The following is a 17998-nucleotide window of genomic DNA, read 5'->3' on the forward strand; positions in this document are numbered from 1 at the left end:
CATGACACAATAAATTGTTATTATTATTATTATTATTATTATTATTATTATTTCAATACCACCCTTCATCTGAAGATCACAGGGTGGTTCACACAAACACAAAATACAAAACTGAACACAAACTACTTAATAAAACAAGAACCAAAGCATACTAATAACCCCTGTACCACAAACACATTTAAAAGGCCACAGAATGTTCAATCAGCCAAAGGCCTTGTTACAGATCTATGCTTCTGCCTGGCACCTAAAGATATGTAATGAAGGAACCAGGTGAGCCTCCCTGGGGAGAGCGTTTTACAAATGGAGAGCCACCACAGAAAAGGCCTGTTCTTTTGTTGCTGCCCTCTGGATCTCTAGAGTCTACCTCATTATCAACATCTGCAACAGGGTAGCTTTCTGAGGTGACATGTTTTTTATCAACATGTCAGGATGGGAGAGAGTGATACAGAGCTTAGCACTGTAAACCAAATAGAGGTGACTTTCAAAGTCATTTTACTGTAGAAGAAACAAAGTTGCACAAACCCATCCATAAGGATGCCAGCTCCTTTTCAAAGAAAGATCACATGCCTTTAATAGCTACACAGAAACCGAGCAGGCACAACTTCTTCCATCACCGTGCTGCAGTGCCAAGGAAAAATGCACACGCTAAACTCCTCTCTGTTTTGCAGCTATTAGAACCCAGGCAAACGCAGCTCTATGTTTTAACATGATTTTAAAAACGAAGAACAGTTTCAGAGCTTGCTAGTCATATGAGGAGTGGTACAAGTTATTCAACACTGATGTTACAGGCATTAGTCCTTAGTACAATTATGCACTGTGTTGTGTCAGCAATAATGCAGAGGGGAAATTGAGTTTCGCCAGGGGACACAATCTGTGGCTTGCATGCTTGTGATTGCATGCATGATAGTGGCACAACTTGATAGAAAATGTCTCTATTCCCAATCAGCAAAGGATTACAAGAGTCCTCACCCCAAAATGTGTGACCCAGTCGGACATGTCTGGACCTAATGGTCAGGGGTCCCTTTACCTTTTACAGTAAATACTCAACCAAAGCATAGGGTCAAAACAAGCGTCACATCCTAGATGATCAGTGCCCTGTTGCTCCCTTGAACTGTTGCCTACATTCCTCCACACAAGTTGCCTTTTTGTTTACGGTACTTTTAACATATAGTTGGTGTGTATGTGTGTGACAGCACAGCAGGAAGAGAACTGTAAAATGCAAATAGGTATGACAGAAATTTTGCACCGGCTTTCCTCACATGATAGACTATAATATAAATATAAATATATATAGACTATAAATATAGGAAGCCACTAACATATGTGAAAATTTTCAAGGCTGGATGTCAAATTTCTCTGTAAATTTGCAAATATTCAATACTGTACCAAAATCTGGTAAAGCTAATGTAGGAGTCAAAAACAGAAATAAAAAGTGCACTCCTCATACTTTAAAATTATATCGACTCACTGGCTTTAAAGAAAAGATTTAAGATCTGAAAAAATTCATTATGTTTTTGTTCTCAGATTCATCCAGTTTGTTTTGAGTGCCCTGAAAAGTCTGACGACATGTGGGAACCGAGGAGTTGCATTGTTCCCGTGTTAACCTTTTGAGTGTCTTGGAAGCAGCATTAGAGCTAACACCGAGAACTAATTTTTTGTTGCTTCAATGCAACGTTTCTTTCTATAGTCAGAGCACGGTACTAGAATGCAGCCAACAGCATCCCGCTACACTACATTAGAATGCAAAGTCCACTGTGTTACAGCAGTTACCCTGTAACTTTTAAAGTGTGGCCATTCCAGTTACTGCTGCTGTACCTTTAAACTCTGGAATCAAACCAGCAAAATGAGAGCAAGCAGTGTGAGGTCCAGCCCTTCAGAGCAGCTTCAGATGCCTCACTGAGAGTTATTGCACAGGGACAGGCAGTGCTGACAGTGCTCTGCCAAGACTCCTCTCCACCCAGCATCATGGCAAAGCACATGGCCCCCTTTCTCCTGCTTCTCCTCACCCTGGCAAGCTCATCCCTTGCACGTCGAAAAAAGCTCCTGCTGTTCTTGATTGATGGGCTTCGCCACGATTATATCAGCGATGAAGCACTGGAATCCTTGCCTGGCTTCAGAGAGATTGTGAAGAGGGGGGTGAAAGTGGACTACCTGACACCAGACTTCCCCAGTCTTTCCTATCCAAACTATTACACACTGATGACTGGTGAGTACATTCTTTGACTTTCTCACTACAGGCCCCTTAACAGGAGGCAGCCTTAATTGTTGCAGATTGCACAAAGTCAGTAGTTTCTGTAACACTGTGGGGACGATAAGGACTAAATTTTTAAATGAGGATTCATCCTCACTGAAGATTAAAAGGAATGACTGGAATGACTGCAGGTCAGTCTGAACTATCTATAAAAAACAATAAACTTGTCAAGTTTTTGTTCCACTTTATTCTCAAGGAACCCCCCCCCCAAAAAAAAATATAATCTTGTCAAACAGTTAGACCTTGTTGGCTCATCTGAAAAGCAAACAGTACAATCAGATTTTTAAAATAATAAAAATAAAAATAAACTTTGACTATTAACTATAGTTGTGATGACTCTATAGTAAACCACTTAACTTCTCCCCTCAGGGAATATCAGGCATTAGCAAAAGTAATTAAATGATTCCAGGATACAGAATACTAATCTCAGCTGGTGCTTCTTCCATCACTGGAATACAGTATTCTTCCCCACATTGCTGAATAACTGGTTAAGATATAATTTAACAGTTACTGAAAACAGACATTCATTTATTTGAGGGTGTGTAAACACATTTAATCATTTTATGGATCGTTTCACTACATTAAGCAAAATTTGCATCAATTCTAACTAAAACTGAAAATATTGTGGCAGGACAGGACGGGGTTGTTGTCCCCATCATTATTTTCTTTCTCTTTTTGTTCGTTGCTTGTCACAGTTGAGAATGTAGATGCGTCCACAGCAGGTTTATATAGTAAATAATGCCAGGTATGTAAACTTGCAGAGCATCTAAGGTGCTCTCCAAGTTTTCATATTTTGCAATAAACCTTTCTTTTCATCCTAGATAAACTGCAATTTATATGCTTCCCTAGAGTACTTCTAATATTTCCCATTCTGGCCACTTCTGCCAGCATCAACACACGTGACCCTGGCATAATAAAAACCCTTGTGAGTAAAACCGGCATAATGTCATGGTTTGTGACTTCGTGCTTGTGCTGTGGTAGGTACATTGTTTCCTGTGGTACAATTAGCTCTATGATCAGCAGATAACTACTTACCCGGCTAGCCACTGAAATGTCTTACCCCGAAGGAGCCCCATTCACTTCCACAGGACTCCCTCAGAATCAGAAGATTGGGGACTGGAACTTCTGTAGTGCTTCCAAAGTTCACTTTGCTTCCCATTCCGGTTACGCAGCAGGAATGTGTGAGAAAGAAAGAGAATATAAACAAGGGGCAATTGGTCCAAAAACTGTGCAAGGATCCTGGAATTAAAAAAGTAAGACACAAGTTTTGTATGATCAAAGCACTGCACTTGAATTAAAGAGAGGATCTGCAACAATTTACGTGTTATCCAAATACATACAGCACTCTGCACCCCCTGGATAACTAAGGCTGTAATCTTAAACACACTTCTGTGTAAACCTGCATAGGCTTGCTCTGTGTGTTGAGAAGGGTCCATAGCTCAGCAGGAGAACGTCTGCTTTTAATCCCTGGCATCTCCAGATAGGGCTGAAACCCTGGACAGCTGCTGCCAGTCAGTGTAGACAAAGCAGAGCTAGGTGGACCAATGGACCAGACTCAGAATAAGGCAGTTTCCAGTGAAAAACACCCCTGCCATGCAATGATGAGAAGAAGGTGCTGGGAGGTAGGGTAGCTGGAAGAAAGCACTCTTAGCCACTGAGGACACCTGTTCTTCCAGAGACAGTGATAGATCTAGGAGTACTCTCAAACTATATACCTGCTCCTTCAGGGAGAGGGCAACTTCATCAAGAACAGGCAACTCGCCAGTTCCCCAAACTTGGGAGCAACTTGCCCACAGGGCTTCTGTCCTACCAGGATTCAGCTTCCAGACATTGGTCAAATAGACTTGTTATCACCTCAGAGATGTGAGTAGAGAAGTAGAGTGGAGTGTCATCAGCATACTGCTTACACACCTTGCTCCATATTGCCAATTGGAATGGTAATCTTTTCTACCCAGTCACATCTGGTTTATCAGGTTACTCTAGAAGTAGGACCTGGGAATGAACCCATCACTACACAGGAGTGGCTGCTAGATGAGAGTGAACAAACAGACACTCCTTATTTACTGGTAATTACTGTCACACTACAAAAATACAGTAAACTTCCTTGTGCCATACTTGAAGAACAAAGGCTATGATTCTCACAGTGCACTACTTACCATACTAGAGGATTTTGATTGGGCAGGAAAATCACAATAAGCACACCTAGGCTGCATTTCTTCAAGAAATAATTCTTGCAAAGGGGGCACTGGTGCTGGTGTTGCTCCCATAAATGCTCCAGCAAGATGGCACACCACATAGCTGTTGGTTGGCAAGGGAAAATAGGTACATAAAATAAAAAGAGAATTTCCTGGATGCTAAGATCCAGGTTTGGAGCAGGTACTCTTTGGTGAAAGAACCCCAGCAGATTTTTTTTTTTAAATGACAAAATATGCAGCAAAGTAAAACATGGAAATATAGGCTGTTAAACATTTAAAAGACACTCTCTAAGTTTCTTCCAGAGTTTCCCACTTCCCCTAGCACAGAAAAAGACCAAATGTTTGGTAAGTTAAAAACAGTTTACTTACAAACTTTTCCAAGGTCAGATTCATGTGCTTTTCCATGCAGCATTCAGGAAACACAGGCAACAAAACTTAGGTTAATTCCAAAAAAGTTCCAAAATTATTAGGAAAGTTCCAAAATTATTAGGTACAGGAAGACAAGGATTGCTTGTAGAAAAGGTGAGGGGGAATGACCTAGCAAGTCTGGAAACGTAGCTCAATAAAGGCATAACTAACACTAAAATGCTCTCTTTTACCAGGAGTGGGTACCAAGGTGAAATTTTGGTGTTCCTAGTTAGTTGTAGGACCCATCTGGATTCTACTTACACAAGGTCAAAGCAGAGCTCAGTTTTGGAAAATAATAATAGTCTAAAACAGTTTGACACACTGCTTTCCAAAGTTGGTTATCACCCAATTGCAGGAAAACACTCAGTTGGCACAGTGGCAATTCTTTTAATGTATTTTAACTGAACACGGTCCACTCTTGCCTTAATTGTCAGCCACCCGGATTCTGTACGAAGAAGGATCTTTCAGGAAAACCACAACTGGTACATGTTTGTTGTGATTATAGCCCCAAGTCTGTACTCATTAGTGAAACACTCCAGTAAATGCCTGGCAAAGACTCCTTGCTGTCTCAGACCTGTTAATTTTTGTGGTGGTTAAGTTCTGCTTTAGCTCTGTGCATTTTTATTCTTCTGCTATGTGTTTTTAATTTGTTTAATGCTATGGAGTTGTATTCCTCTACTGTTTAGTTTTTAAAATTGTGTAGTTCAGCCTTCTTCAAGCACTCTATCTACTTTGGACTACAATTCTCATTAATCCCAGTCATCAAGGGTTATGACATCAGCATAGGCTTGTTCTATTTGCTGTGGGGTTTTTTTTGGATTTTTCTTGCACTTGTAATACAATATAAAAAACAAGAGCAAATAAAAAGTAAGTTGCCTACTGTGTTATCGGGCAGTCTGTAAACAAACAAATAGGGATGCAGGTTTCCTGAATCATAAATATTCACAGGTGTGCAAACATAATTTGCAAATATAGAAACATTTCTTAATTCTTTATTCCAGCCCTCTACCTTTACAGTCCATTGCTGTTAAAAATCCCTCCCCCCACCTGCACTGCCAGAGAAGATTATGGTCTCCAGTAAGGCAGCAGCAAATGAACAGTTTTGAGGGGGGCAAGCATCCAGAGACCCAATGCGCTATACAGAAAGTAATATGGAAGTACTTTCCCCTGTTTTCTGTAAGGGGGTCAATAGCTCTTAACCTACGCTGCATTACATCTGGGCTGACTGATGCTAGAAGACGGGAACTCCCTGGTATGTGAAGCTTGTCAGAGGCAATGAAGTGTAATCAGGAAGGTTACAGCAGCAGGAAGATGCGTGAAAAAGTACTTTTCTAAGAGCAAGGAGAGACTGTTGGTGCTGAAGTTAGATAGAGAATGTGGTGATGGGATGCCACAGTGGGATCCCGCCCCCCCCTCCAGATGGTTTAGAAAGTTGTTGTGAAATTTTTGCTCAATTGCAGAAAGACATGGCAACTGATGACAGAAAGTCAGATCAACTGCAGCAAGCTGATTCCTACATATTTGAGGCCTTCTTCCCATACAGAACATAACAAAGTATGATAACAAATGCCAAAAAGTAAAAGAAAAAAAGGGTTAATCCAGAACTGAGTGGTGGGCACATCACACATTTCAACATACTGTACTTACTATGCTACAAATCACACAGATAGCTTCTGTGATCACTTCCATGAACTGAACAAGTACTCCTGAAAACACAAAATTTTCATAGAGAGCTGGGGGAAGGCTTAGGGAAATTCTTATCGTCTCAGCCCTCCAACTGTGTTTTCTTGTTTAAAACATTTTTTTATTATCACCTACAATAAAATACAGTACCACATTTAATATAAGGATAATGATAGTTAACCCATCTGACAGGGATGTGAAATGCTCTGAAAAGAAAAGAAAAATTATCAAGTATTGTTATTATTTGGTTTTAATCAGCTACAATGCCCCCTCTGTGTCTACAAAAACAGTGAGCCACAACAATGGGTAGTTAAATACAGCAAGAGAGGTTATGAATAGTCAGTTATTACTGTTACAATGTTTTGCATAGCAATTTATTGTGCAGTGATTTTTGCCTACCTAAATCTTCAAGAATTACGACCTAAAAAGAGTCCAGTTAATACTTAATTATGAAAGAAAATTGGGGGAGGACAGGACAGGGAAAATATGATAATTTGTTCGCTATCTGGTGACATGGGACTGGCCTTGAAAACTGTTCAGATATTACTGTACTGCTTTCTGGCAGATTCAGCCCTACCATTAGGAAGGGTGAGGCAGTTGATTTTGGATATCCTGTAGAGCAGAAAATAGTTATTTATTTTTTATATTACTTCTGGGGACAGGTAGAAACACTTATGGGATTTTTTATTTTATTTTTTGCCTTAGGTGGGAAAATTATTTGACAAGTCTTTGACGCTGTGCATCTCAACTTGTTTCTGATCATCTGCAGTACTTCAGACAGCAAGCTGTCTTGGGCCAACCTTGCATATATTATTTCTTTCCTTTCCAGCATTTGCTAGTTTGCATCCAAGCTTGGCAGAAGGTGCTGGTATTCATTTATAAAGCTGTTAGGGCTTACCTATAAATGCTTAAATGATCAGGTAACAAACATTATGCCACATGTAAAGCCCCACAGCAGATGAATCATCCCTGCTTTGCAATTTAAAGAAATTTGTTGAGATAGAGGTGAGGCTTATGAAGTAATGACTTCTCCACGTAGATGTAGAACATCTACCGGTAGTTATGTAATATCTTTGTTAAATGGAACAAAATTATTTAAAACATTCCTGTTCTGTTCCATCATGTTTGGGAGAAATATGTGATGCCTGCTACCACTCCTCCTGCCCAAATAATAATTGGGTTTTATATTTACATTTCAATGCTTGGATTCTTGTTTCATTCTGTGGTATGATTTTTAAATATAACTTACATTTCCATGGGTGCTCTGTAGCAGCCAAGAGATCTGAGGTCTTAAATGTCGAAGGATTGCTCATACATGGGAAGAAAAGCATTGGCATTGGTTTTCAACCCAATTTACTTTTTCTAAATAGGGTTCAGTGCAATTATTATTATTATTATTATTATTATTATTATTATTATTATTAATCTGCATGTCACACACACACTCCTTGAATCAGTTTGCCATTATTCTTATAATGTTTCCTTTGAGCAAGAAGGAGCAGTAGGGAACATGGAACTTGCATAGGTGACCCTTAAAATAAAAACAGTTGAAGGTGGGCAGCCCATCTTCATCATTAGTGGAGGGGCAAGACTGACAGCTCATTCCGTTTGAGCACATTGACATGTACATCTGCCCCACAATCTGCAAGCGAAGAACTCATTAAATTTCTCTTTGAATCTTCTTCTTCATACCAAGTCAATACAACTTCAACTTTTCTCTCCCTATTTTGCATTATATCAAATGCCAATCTAGGTGGTTTATGACAATAGAACTTGACGGCGTTTTACCAGTAATTTCATTCATCCATACTAGAGAGGAAGCATGAGTTCTGCAGCACTTCTGAGGGTGCACAATAATATATACTTTTCTTCAAAACTGCATCCTTACATTCATTACCGGTACTTATTTGCAAGATTTGAGCTGGAGTAATTCTTTATCTCATGCCCTCTAAGTCTAAGAGAGAGAAGTGAGACTTTATTCTACTTCCACAGGGCCTTGAAATGGGTATGAGGATGTTATGACTGCTAAACATAATTGAGAAGTGAGGATATAAAGCAATCCTCTCACCTTCTAGGTCGCCACTGCGATGTCCATCAAATGACTGGGAACTACATGTGGGATGCAAGTACAAATATGTCTTTTGATATCGGCGTGAATCAAGAGAGCCTGCTGCCTCTTTGGTGGAATGGATCAGAGCCCTTGTGGGTCACTATGATGAAAGCAAAGAGGAAAGTCTTCATGTACTATTGGCCTGGTGAGTGTTGCCGAATTCCGTACTTCTTAAAATTGCTGACTAACATTACCGGTACATGTCCTACTTTTTAAACCGCTACAAATGCAACCTTAAGATTGATCGCTTTGGCTCTGACCCAATGCACAGCAAACAGAAGACTCTGTTTAAAAAGCTTAAATACCATCAACCAGCAAGGAAAGTCAAGCAGATGGGAACTGAAACTGGCCCACTTATTGCTTTCTCTTCTATGATAGTAAGACTAAGAATGGAATAAGAACCCTTTTGAATTAATCTAAAACCCCATCTAAACCAGTATCCTATTTCGTACAGTCTATGTACCAGAAATGTGTATCCACATTTGTATGTTTTAAGGTTGTTATGTGCTATTTCTATTTCTGTGGGTTCATAGCCGAAATAAAGAACTATCTATCTATCTAGCTTTCGTACAGTGTCAGCCTAAGGGAACCTGTGTATCTATGGGGGGCACGCAAGCAGGACAAAAGGCCCACAGCCATCTCTCACTGTTGTTTCACAGTAACCAGTACTCAGAGGCAAAGTGCCTCCAATTCTGGAGATAGTATACTGCATGCCATAAAGACTAATAGCCATTGATAGCCTTGAATTTGTCTAATCCCCCCTTTAAGGACATCAAAATCAGTGGTCAACCCCCACAGATGATAGCAGGGGATTTTAGCCTTTTAGAAAGTGCTCAGTTCACAGAGCTGGAGTAAGTGGGTTAGGGATAGGGACACGCTAACAGCACCTTTTTGGGTACACACTACTGCACACGAGGAAGCCTTTAAGTGGATGGCAACACCTATTCTTAGCTATCTATATATTGTTATAGGCTGCTGGTGGTGGTGGGGAGCTAGAAACTAATAAGGTAGGATTTTGATTATTTGGGATATGAAGGGAAAACACCAGCTGTGGATGAATTCCTGGGCTAGCCTATGCAGAAAACAATCTGGCCTAGCTAGGGTCATTAAGAAACAATACAGGGCCACTGAGGGCCATTGGCAATGCAAGGGAATTGCCCTTCCCACCTGCCCTGAGGCTACCAGGGTAACTGGGTATGATGGTACAGGAATATTTTGGGTCTTTGGCTCAAGGCTTGGGATAGCTGAGAAAAAGCAGAATGATCCTGGCTGGCTGGCTGAAGGCAAGCTGGAAGATATGCAAAAAAAAAATCCTTCCAATACCACCTTAGAGACCAACTAAGTTTGTTATTGGTATGAGCTTTTGTGTGCATGCACACGAAAGCTCATACCAGTAACAAACTTAGTTGGTCTCTAAGGTGCTACTGGAAGGGGAAAATATATGTTTTGTTTCGACTATGGCAGACCAACACAACTACCCACCTGTAACTGGAAGATATGCATTAGACTTCAGTGCTGCACTGCTATGGGGAACGAGCCCCTCTTGAGACAACTATGCTGCAATATCTGGACTCCCACCATCTAAATTCAGGTGTAAATATATGAATAAATAGTATTTTTTAAAGTTACGACAGCCTCTGCCACGTCTTCAATTCCCCAAAGGAGCACAGACCCTGGTTGAGGACCAAGACACCTGGAAACCCGTGCACAACTGGGCAGGGATTGGAGTGGTGCTATGACAACCAGGGCAACAATATTGTGGGGTATTTGATGTCATATGAGAAGCTGCTTAGTGTAGTTGCATTGAGAAGCATGTTAGCACTTGTCTACAGTCACCAGCAGATGTTCTATCTATCACATATAAATGGATCCTAACATTTGAGCTGCAAACTTTTGATATTAATCTCACCAAAATAGTATTCAGTTAATTCTGTTCATTAGGTTAAAAACATATTTATTTCAATGAATATTTTCTAATACGTTTTCCAATAAGAGCAGTATGTTGATCAACATTATCAATGTATCAAGCCATGCCTCTTATGCATATGGAATGCCAATATGCAAATATATGCAAAGTTCAACAATTCCCCCTTTCCATTAAAGAATGGCATCCATAACTCAGAGGTTCATGGGCATACTGGTGTTTTTCCTAGTCAGTCACTGGTTTTGCTGAACCCACAAACCACTTTTGATTTGGAGGATGGTAACACTGAATATGGAACTACTGACAAAACTCTTGAGATATAGTCACTGGATATTATGCTTTATTTCTACAAATGGAGTCCCACATTAATATTGCTTTTGTAATGGCAATAGTTTACTGTTGCTTCTTATGTGTGTGCACACTTTGATATATGTGCACAGAGAATGCCAATGAGGCAGCTGACCTACTCATTCATGTTCTATGCTAATTCATCTCATCTTACCACGTATGCACTTAGTCACGTCTCCTCTCATACAATACTGCATAAGACCATTCAACAGAAAGGGCAGTGTCTCAGCAACAGACAGATACAATAATAATAATAACAATGACAATACAAGTTGGCATTTGCTCAATTCTGACGGGCAGAGAAACAAGCCAAGCCATTCTTCCTTTCTTAAATAGGAAACCTGATGAACAGCTAAACCATCACAGCCCCTTAAGCCTTGCACACAAATTGCTATTGCTGTCAGATGTTCTTCAAATCAATCCAAATGGAATCTCATCTTATGATAATTCCCAAATGATTGTTTGACAATGTCAGCCTGTACAGTTTTTATAAATACTTGTACAGCATAATAAAGAATTAAAGTCGTTCGATAAATTTTAAAACATGGATCATTTCATAATCAGAAAACAGATTCTGAACTAAGTTTTAAAACTGTAGAAACTATTAATTACTGGAGGATTTCATCTTCAAAAGTTAAATTGCACTCAATTAATGTGTCTATTTCAATGGTTAGACACCCCCAAGTTAGGCAGCAACATTTAAAATTATTCCCTGATTAGGACAAAAGAAGCATTAACATTTCAAATACTACAGAATGCTTAATTAAAATTTCCTGTATTTGAAAGCCACCCAAAACAAGGCATAAAAATCCATCTAAAAATGCTAAAAGCTCAAAAATTGTTGAGTCCCAAGAGGAAGGAAATTCCACTGTTACAGTGCAGCCACTCAGAACACCTCTGTACATGACTTTGCAATGTACACAAGAAAATACTATGGTTTGCTCTTAAAGATGACGGTTCCATGGTACCAATGCTACAACCTGGGAACACTTCCTTTCCCGTGCTTGGCCCAGAATGGACCGTGGGTGAGCACAGCAGGAGTTGGGAAGAAGACTGTATTGTGCCAGGTGTACATCATTGTTCTGAACCATTGGAACCCCTCACCTACAGTCTAAAGTCATACAGTCTAGTCAGAATATTTGTTAAACTTGAAGAACTATATGCCTCGGAGCACACGGTATCTCAGAATACATGACATAACTAACATCTGTGCATCAACACTTTTGTGGATCACTGATACTGTTGTCAAAGAACCATGCAAATAAATTGACTGCTTTTGAGCTCCTGATTATTACTGATAAAATGTTACAATCCTCTCATCTTTTTCAAAACTTGATTTAAGGTCATGTCAAATAACATTTTGAAGGGACTATGCAGCTGCTCACTTTGTTTATAAGAATATGGACGTGTTTACTTCAACTAAAGTTGAATGACCATGTCACTAGTGAATTTTAAAAATCTAAAGTACAAAACCACAAGTTCCATTCCTTTTACCCCTCTCCTTCTGCTCAAGACATTTCCCAGACCATTTGCAGCAATCTGGAAAACTTTAAAAGAGTTGTGTTATGACATTCAGCATACAACTGCTAAACCAATGTTTAGATATACAATTGGAAAACGATAGAGGTTCAAGTCTCTGTGTCAAACATATAAAATGCAGAATACCATACATAATAAAGTGAAATGAAATATCAGTTTTTAAAGGCTCAAACAGTACCTTACTATAATATGACTACTACTACTACTACTACTACTAATATAATAGGTAAAGGGACCCCTGACCGTTAGGTCCAGTCGCAGACGACTCTGGGGTTGCGGTGCTCATCTCGCTTTACTGGCCAAGGGAGCCGGCGTACAGCTTCCGGGTCACATGGCCAGCATGACTAAGCCGCTTCTGGCGAACCAGAGAAGTGAAACAAAACACCGCTTACCTTCCTACCAGAGTGGTACCTATTTATCTACTTGCACTGGTGTGCTTTTGAACTGCTAGGTTGGCAGGAGCAGGGACTGAGTAATGGGAGCTCATCCCGTTGCGGGGATTCGAACCGCTGACCACCTGATCGGCCCTAGGCTCTGTGGTTTAACCCACAGCGCCACCCGTGTCCCTACTAATATAATACTATAATACTATAATACAAAATAGTGCAAATGAGGTAGTTAAATGGTCTAAATACCAAAAGAGATACAGGCAGAGCAATCAGACAAGCTGCAGATGGACAAAAGCCTTTGCAGTTAGTTGTACCACTCTAAGCAAAGGGAATAGCTCTTTGTGTAGGCTCTCATCCCCTCTGTTGACTGGTTTTGGAGAATTTTGGACAGTTTCAGAAGCTGCAGAACCTGCCTGATTGGAGATGATGGTGGTGGGACAAAAATGTGTGCACGCTCAATGGAGAATAATGACTGTGTACCTGTCCTATGATTTTGAAAAACTGGTCTTCAGCCTTAGAGCCCACCAAGTTATGCTTTACAAAATCATGCTTTTGCTCACCGTTTCTACCTGCTGGCAAAGAGGAAATGCACAATGCCATAGAAATAAGGCCAAGGCTGTCTTAGAGGGATCGGCCGCCATGGCGCGGCGATCCCTCGGTGCCCCCGGCGTGCCGCCTCTCCGCCCGCCTCCCTCCCGCACTGGCCGCCCCTCGGGAGTGGGGTGGGCGAGCAGGGGATGAGGTGCGTGGCGCTGGAGCGGCGCGGGGCTTTGTGCGCCCTTCCAGCGCTCCAGCTGGGGCTCCGGGAGGCGAGGGCGGCTGGCTTTCAGCCCGTCCACCCGCCTGTGGGGGCGGGTGCGGGTTGGGGAAGGGGCGCCCGGTATTCCGGCATGCTAGCGGGGGCGCCCCTGAGGGGCCTGGCGCCCTGGCACGGCGCGCCACCAGCCCCTATGGACGAGACGGCCCTGAATAAGGCCCATGTTCAGGCGGGTTTTAAGGTTTAGGAAAATGTGCTTTATGAAGCTCTCTATAGGTCAGATGGACATAGTAAAATGCAGCAAAAAAATAAAATAGGACCTGAAAGTGGAAAAAGAACAATAATAGAAACTAAAGAGCACAATTACTTAAGGCAGCAGAAAATGCTATGAGGACCATTAACACCTGGCCTCTTAAGGCAGCTGCTGAGAAGTAATAGTCACTAGATAATACATAAAATTTGAAAGCATGCAATTCATTACTTATATAGAGAGTATCTGACATTTCTCAGTGTAAGACTTCCCACGTTACTTGTTTTCTCCAATGCCACCACCATTTCCCCTCATTCCTCCTTTTGTTTGACTCTCCTGGGACTATTCAAGAAATACATATTACAGAACTATGATTTCGGGGTGCCTGGGTTATGAAAAACTAAACTGCTTGTGTTTTTGTTGCTAAGCAGAGCAGCTATAAATATTAATACTAAAACACGGTTCTCCTGTGTTCAGAGCTCATGTTCCCCCCTTTAAGAATTGCCACAAGCTTCTAGGACTCAAAACAGTGCATTTTTTTCTGGGAAAGGTTTGAGGTGACAGAAAGTTAATTGGTGTAAAATGCTTTAATAAGATCCTGTGGGGAAAGAGATTCAACATTTCAGTTCCAGAAAGATGTTTTGCACATCTAAATACAAAATATTTGGTAAAAGTATTCTTGAAATCTAGACTATTGCTGTTCTTAGTTATATTGTAATATGGAGTCCTATACAAACAGAACTATACTGATCAGTCCTATACAAACAGAACTGATTTTTGAATAAAATTAGAGTTTTTATTTGAAAAAAAATTGGTTGAATTTTAAAATAGTTTAATTCTAACAAGCAGCTAACCAAAATGGCTGCAAATCCTTCAGATTCCAGTTCTGAATGTACAAAATTAGCCCTTCTCTTTTGGGAACATACCAGGGATACACAGAATTCATGTCTAAGGTCAACATTTTTTATTTTCAGATTTTGGGTTTCAAGATGGATGTTTACGGGGTCCCCTGGATATTTTAGGGGAATGCAGGGGGAGGAGAGAAAGAGGAAGTCCCATTGCAAAAGCAGAACTTCACTGGTGCAGGCTTGTATATCTCAATCTAAGAGTTAAGAGTCCCTTTCAATATATCCATCCCTATCTAAATATTGATGACATTATTTAAATTCATAGTTCAAAATTCGTAAGCCGAATTAAACTAATTAAACACTTTGCTTTAGGGTGTGAAGTTGAAATCCTTGGAACTCGACCTACCTACTGTCTACCATATTATAGTGTTCCAACAGATGGCAATTTCTCCAATGCTGTAGATAGTGCTATTGAGTTTCTGAGGTAAAGTAATCAAATGTTTTATTTATTTCTCTGATCTGAGGAGCAAAACCTTCCTCCCCATAAGAGTAGCAGAATGATATGAAGGTAATTCATTTTGGTTTTCTGCATTATGGGAGATGAGAGAAAGGACCCTTAATTGAGATAAGGGGGGGGGATATGGCAAAGACCAAGAACATTTTCCTCAGCTCCCTCTTTCTTTTCATCTCTAGTTAAATTTGCCACACAGACACACACAGATGGGGAAAGAGGAAGAAGTCAATAATGGTTATGAATGTAGCACTTTCCAGATGAAGATTTGTACCTATTTATACAACTGTCTTCCCAATGTACAGTATTCTGAAGATTAGTTTGGCATGCTAAAAGCCACTGAAAGCATCAACACAAACTGGCATTACACCATTAACAACTGGTTGTGTGAACTTTACCATTAGTTCTGAAGCTGCTCCACTTGGGAGCAGCCTATTTACTTGTTAACTATATGTTCAAACTGTATTTTGGACAAAACATTTAGGGTGTAAAAAAAAGGCTTACGATATAAGAAACAACGGTGCAATGGGGGGGGGAGGAAGAGGCAAATTAGCAAATTCAGGAATGTAGAGGAATTAAAAAGCATGGCCTGCGCCTCCTCTTTCTGCAACACTTAGCTGCACATAACATGGAAAAAAATCCAAGTCTTAGTGTTGAAGCTGAAAGATGCTTCAAAATAGTAGCATACTACACTTGTTTTACACCTAACTCTTTTGTGGTGTTGCCACTCTAGAAAGGGCAGAGCGGATATGGCAGCAGTGTATTATGAACGGATTGATGTAGAAGGTCATCACTACGGTCCCTCGTCTATTCAGAGGAAGAATGCCTTAAAAGCAGTGGATAACGTATTGCACAATATGACAAAGCTTATCAAGGTTAGTGTTACTTAGAAGCTACAGGGTCTGTTAATTCCCCCATAGTCCTTTCCTTATCCTTGTTAAACATTCTTTGTAACTATTCACCAAAGGGTTTCATCACACCTTATATATACATCTACACATCGTTTGAAATGGCAACACACATTGTACATGTTCCAGATGTGAGTCATAAGTAAAAAGGTAAAGGTAAAGGGACCCCAGACCATTCGGTCCAGTCGTGTCCGACTCTGGGGTTGCGGCGCTCATCTCGCGTTACTGGCCGAGGGAGCCGTTGTACAGCTTCCGGGTCATGTGGCCAGCATGACAAAGCAGCTTCTGTCGAACCAGAGCAGTGCACGGAAACACCGTTTACCTTCCTGCCGGAGCAGTACCTATTTATCTACCTGCACTTTGACGTGCTTTCGAACTGCTAGGTTGGCAGGAGCTGGGACCGAGCTGGGACCCCCCTGGGACCCATCCCGGGGATTTGAACCACCGACCTTCTGATCAGCAAGCCCTAGGCTCTGTGGTTTAAACCACAGCGCCACCCGCATCATAATTTGATCATAAGTACTTGTGATCAAATCAATGCACGTAACTGCTTCAAATGCAACAGGGTACATGTACATACACTTGCTGTGCTCTTAGCACGTGAAGTGGCCATTGCTGGATATGATGTCAAAAAATGCATAAACACTGCTACTGCTTATAAGGAAATAATAGCTATGGGGTATAGTACATGCTGTGCTTGCAATGGTTCCCAAATGGCTGGCTCCGGATAGTGAAGAAAGTGAGTCTGTCGTCAGAGCTCCAAGATAAGCAGAGGTCCCATCACCCCAACCGCAAAGTCAGAATGTCCATGTATGCATGGAGCACCCAATAAGTTTGGTGAGAAAGTAGGATGATTGTCAGTTTTTCTGCTCCACCTCTGCCAAGTTAAAAGGGAAAACTAAGTGCCTGTCTTGAGGGCCCTTAAATTACCCAAGTCCCCAGGCTCAGTATCAGGCACCTTCAATTGTAACATCTCCAACCTTTCCTTAGTCACCAACCCCATTTAAGCCAAATTGTGCTTTCCAACTAGCCATTAAAGGAGCCATCATAAAAAGGAAGAAGAGGAGTTTGGATTTGATACCCCGCTTGATCACTACCCGAAGGAGTCTCAAAGTGGCTAACATTCTCCTTTCCCTTCCTCCCCCACAACAAACACTCTGTGAGGTGAGTGAGGCTGAGTGACTTCAGAGAAATGTGATTAGCCCAAGGTCACCCAGCAGCTACATGTGGAGGAGCGGAGACGTGAACCCGGTTCACAAGATTACGAGTCTACCGCTCTTAACCACTACACCACACTGGCTCTCAGTGTGGGGAAAAGGGGGAAGAATCTCTTTGCCCACTCCCCTGCCATTTGAGCACTGAGCAGAGCTGGGAGAAGCCTCTGTCTGAAGTCTTGGATGTGGAACATTGGGGTGACTGGGTACATAAGATTCACATGTTCCCTCAAAGAATGATTAAATCTACCATATTAAACTAGAAAATCAGTGGGCAAGGACTGCTCTGTTTCGCTTTCCTGGCATCCACTGACATTTTGTAGCTATGTAATAAATGTAGTAGACTCATTTATCATGCATAACAGATTGATTCACATCAACCAGATTACAGCATACAATAAGCATGAGCTAGTAAGATAAAACTGCAGCCTGCCTGCTCATAAGTGTGGGAAGGTGGAAGCAGATTTAAATGATTCTGCAATAACTGCAAGGTTATTCTCGTGATCTTTAAAAGCCTTTCATAGATTGCAACCTACCAGTGGCATAGGAAGGGCGGGGCGTAGGGGGCGCTCCGCCCCAAGTTCCAGGGGAGGGGGGTGACACTTGGCGGCCCCTCCCACCACTCCCCGCCACCCAGGACCCCATCCATGCTGCTCCATGGCC

At 41.3% G+C, this 17998-nt stretch overlaps 1 protein-coding gene across 1 annotated transcript in view; it reads left to right on the forward strand.

Annotated features, from left to right (window-relative positions):
• The first annotated feature begins 1821 nt into the window (after nucleotides 1-1821).
• The window catches only part of ENPP6 (ectonucleotide pyrophosphatase/phosphodiesterase 6), a 34960-nt gene continuing 18783 nt past the window's right edge, over nucleotides 1822-17998 (forward strand). Inside the window, exons 1-4 of the mRNA XM_033160475.1 lie at nucleotides 1822-2206; nucleotides 8613-8792; nucleotides 15075-15186; nucleotides 15947-16088. Of these exons, the coding sequence (XP_033016366.1) occupies nucleotides 1966-2206; nucleotides 8613-8792; nucleotides 15075-15186; nucleotides 15947-16088 (675 nt within the window). The 5' untranslated portion in view covers nucleotides 1822-1965. The remainder of the gene's footprint in view (nucleotides 2207-8612; nucleotides 8793-15074; nucleotides 15187-15946; nucleotides 16089-17998) is intronic.

The sequence above is a fragment of the Lacerta agilis genome, chromosome 9 (assembly GCF_009819535.1).
Source record: "Lacerta agilis isolate rLacAgi1 chromosome 9, rLacAgi1.pri, whole genome shotgun sequence".
Classification (NCBI taxonomy): Eukaryota; Metazoa; Chordata; class Lepidosauria; order Squamata; family Lacertidae; genus Lacerta; species Lacerta agilis.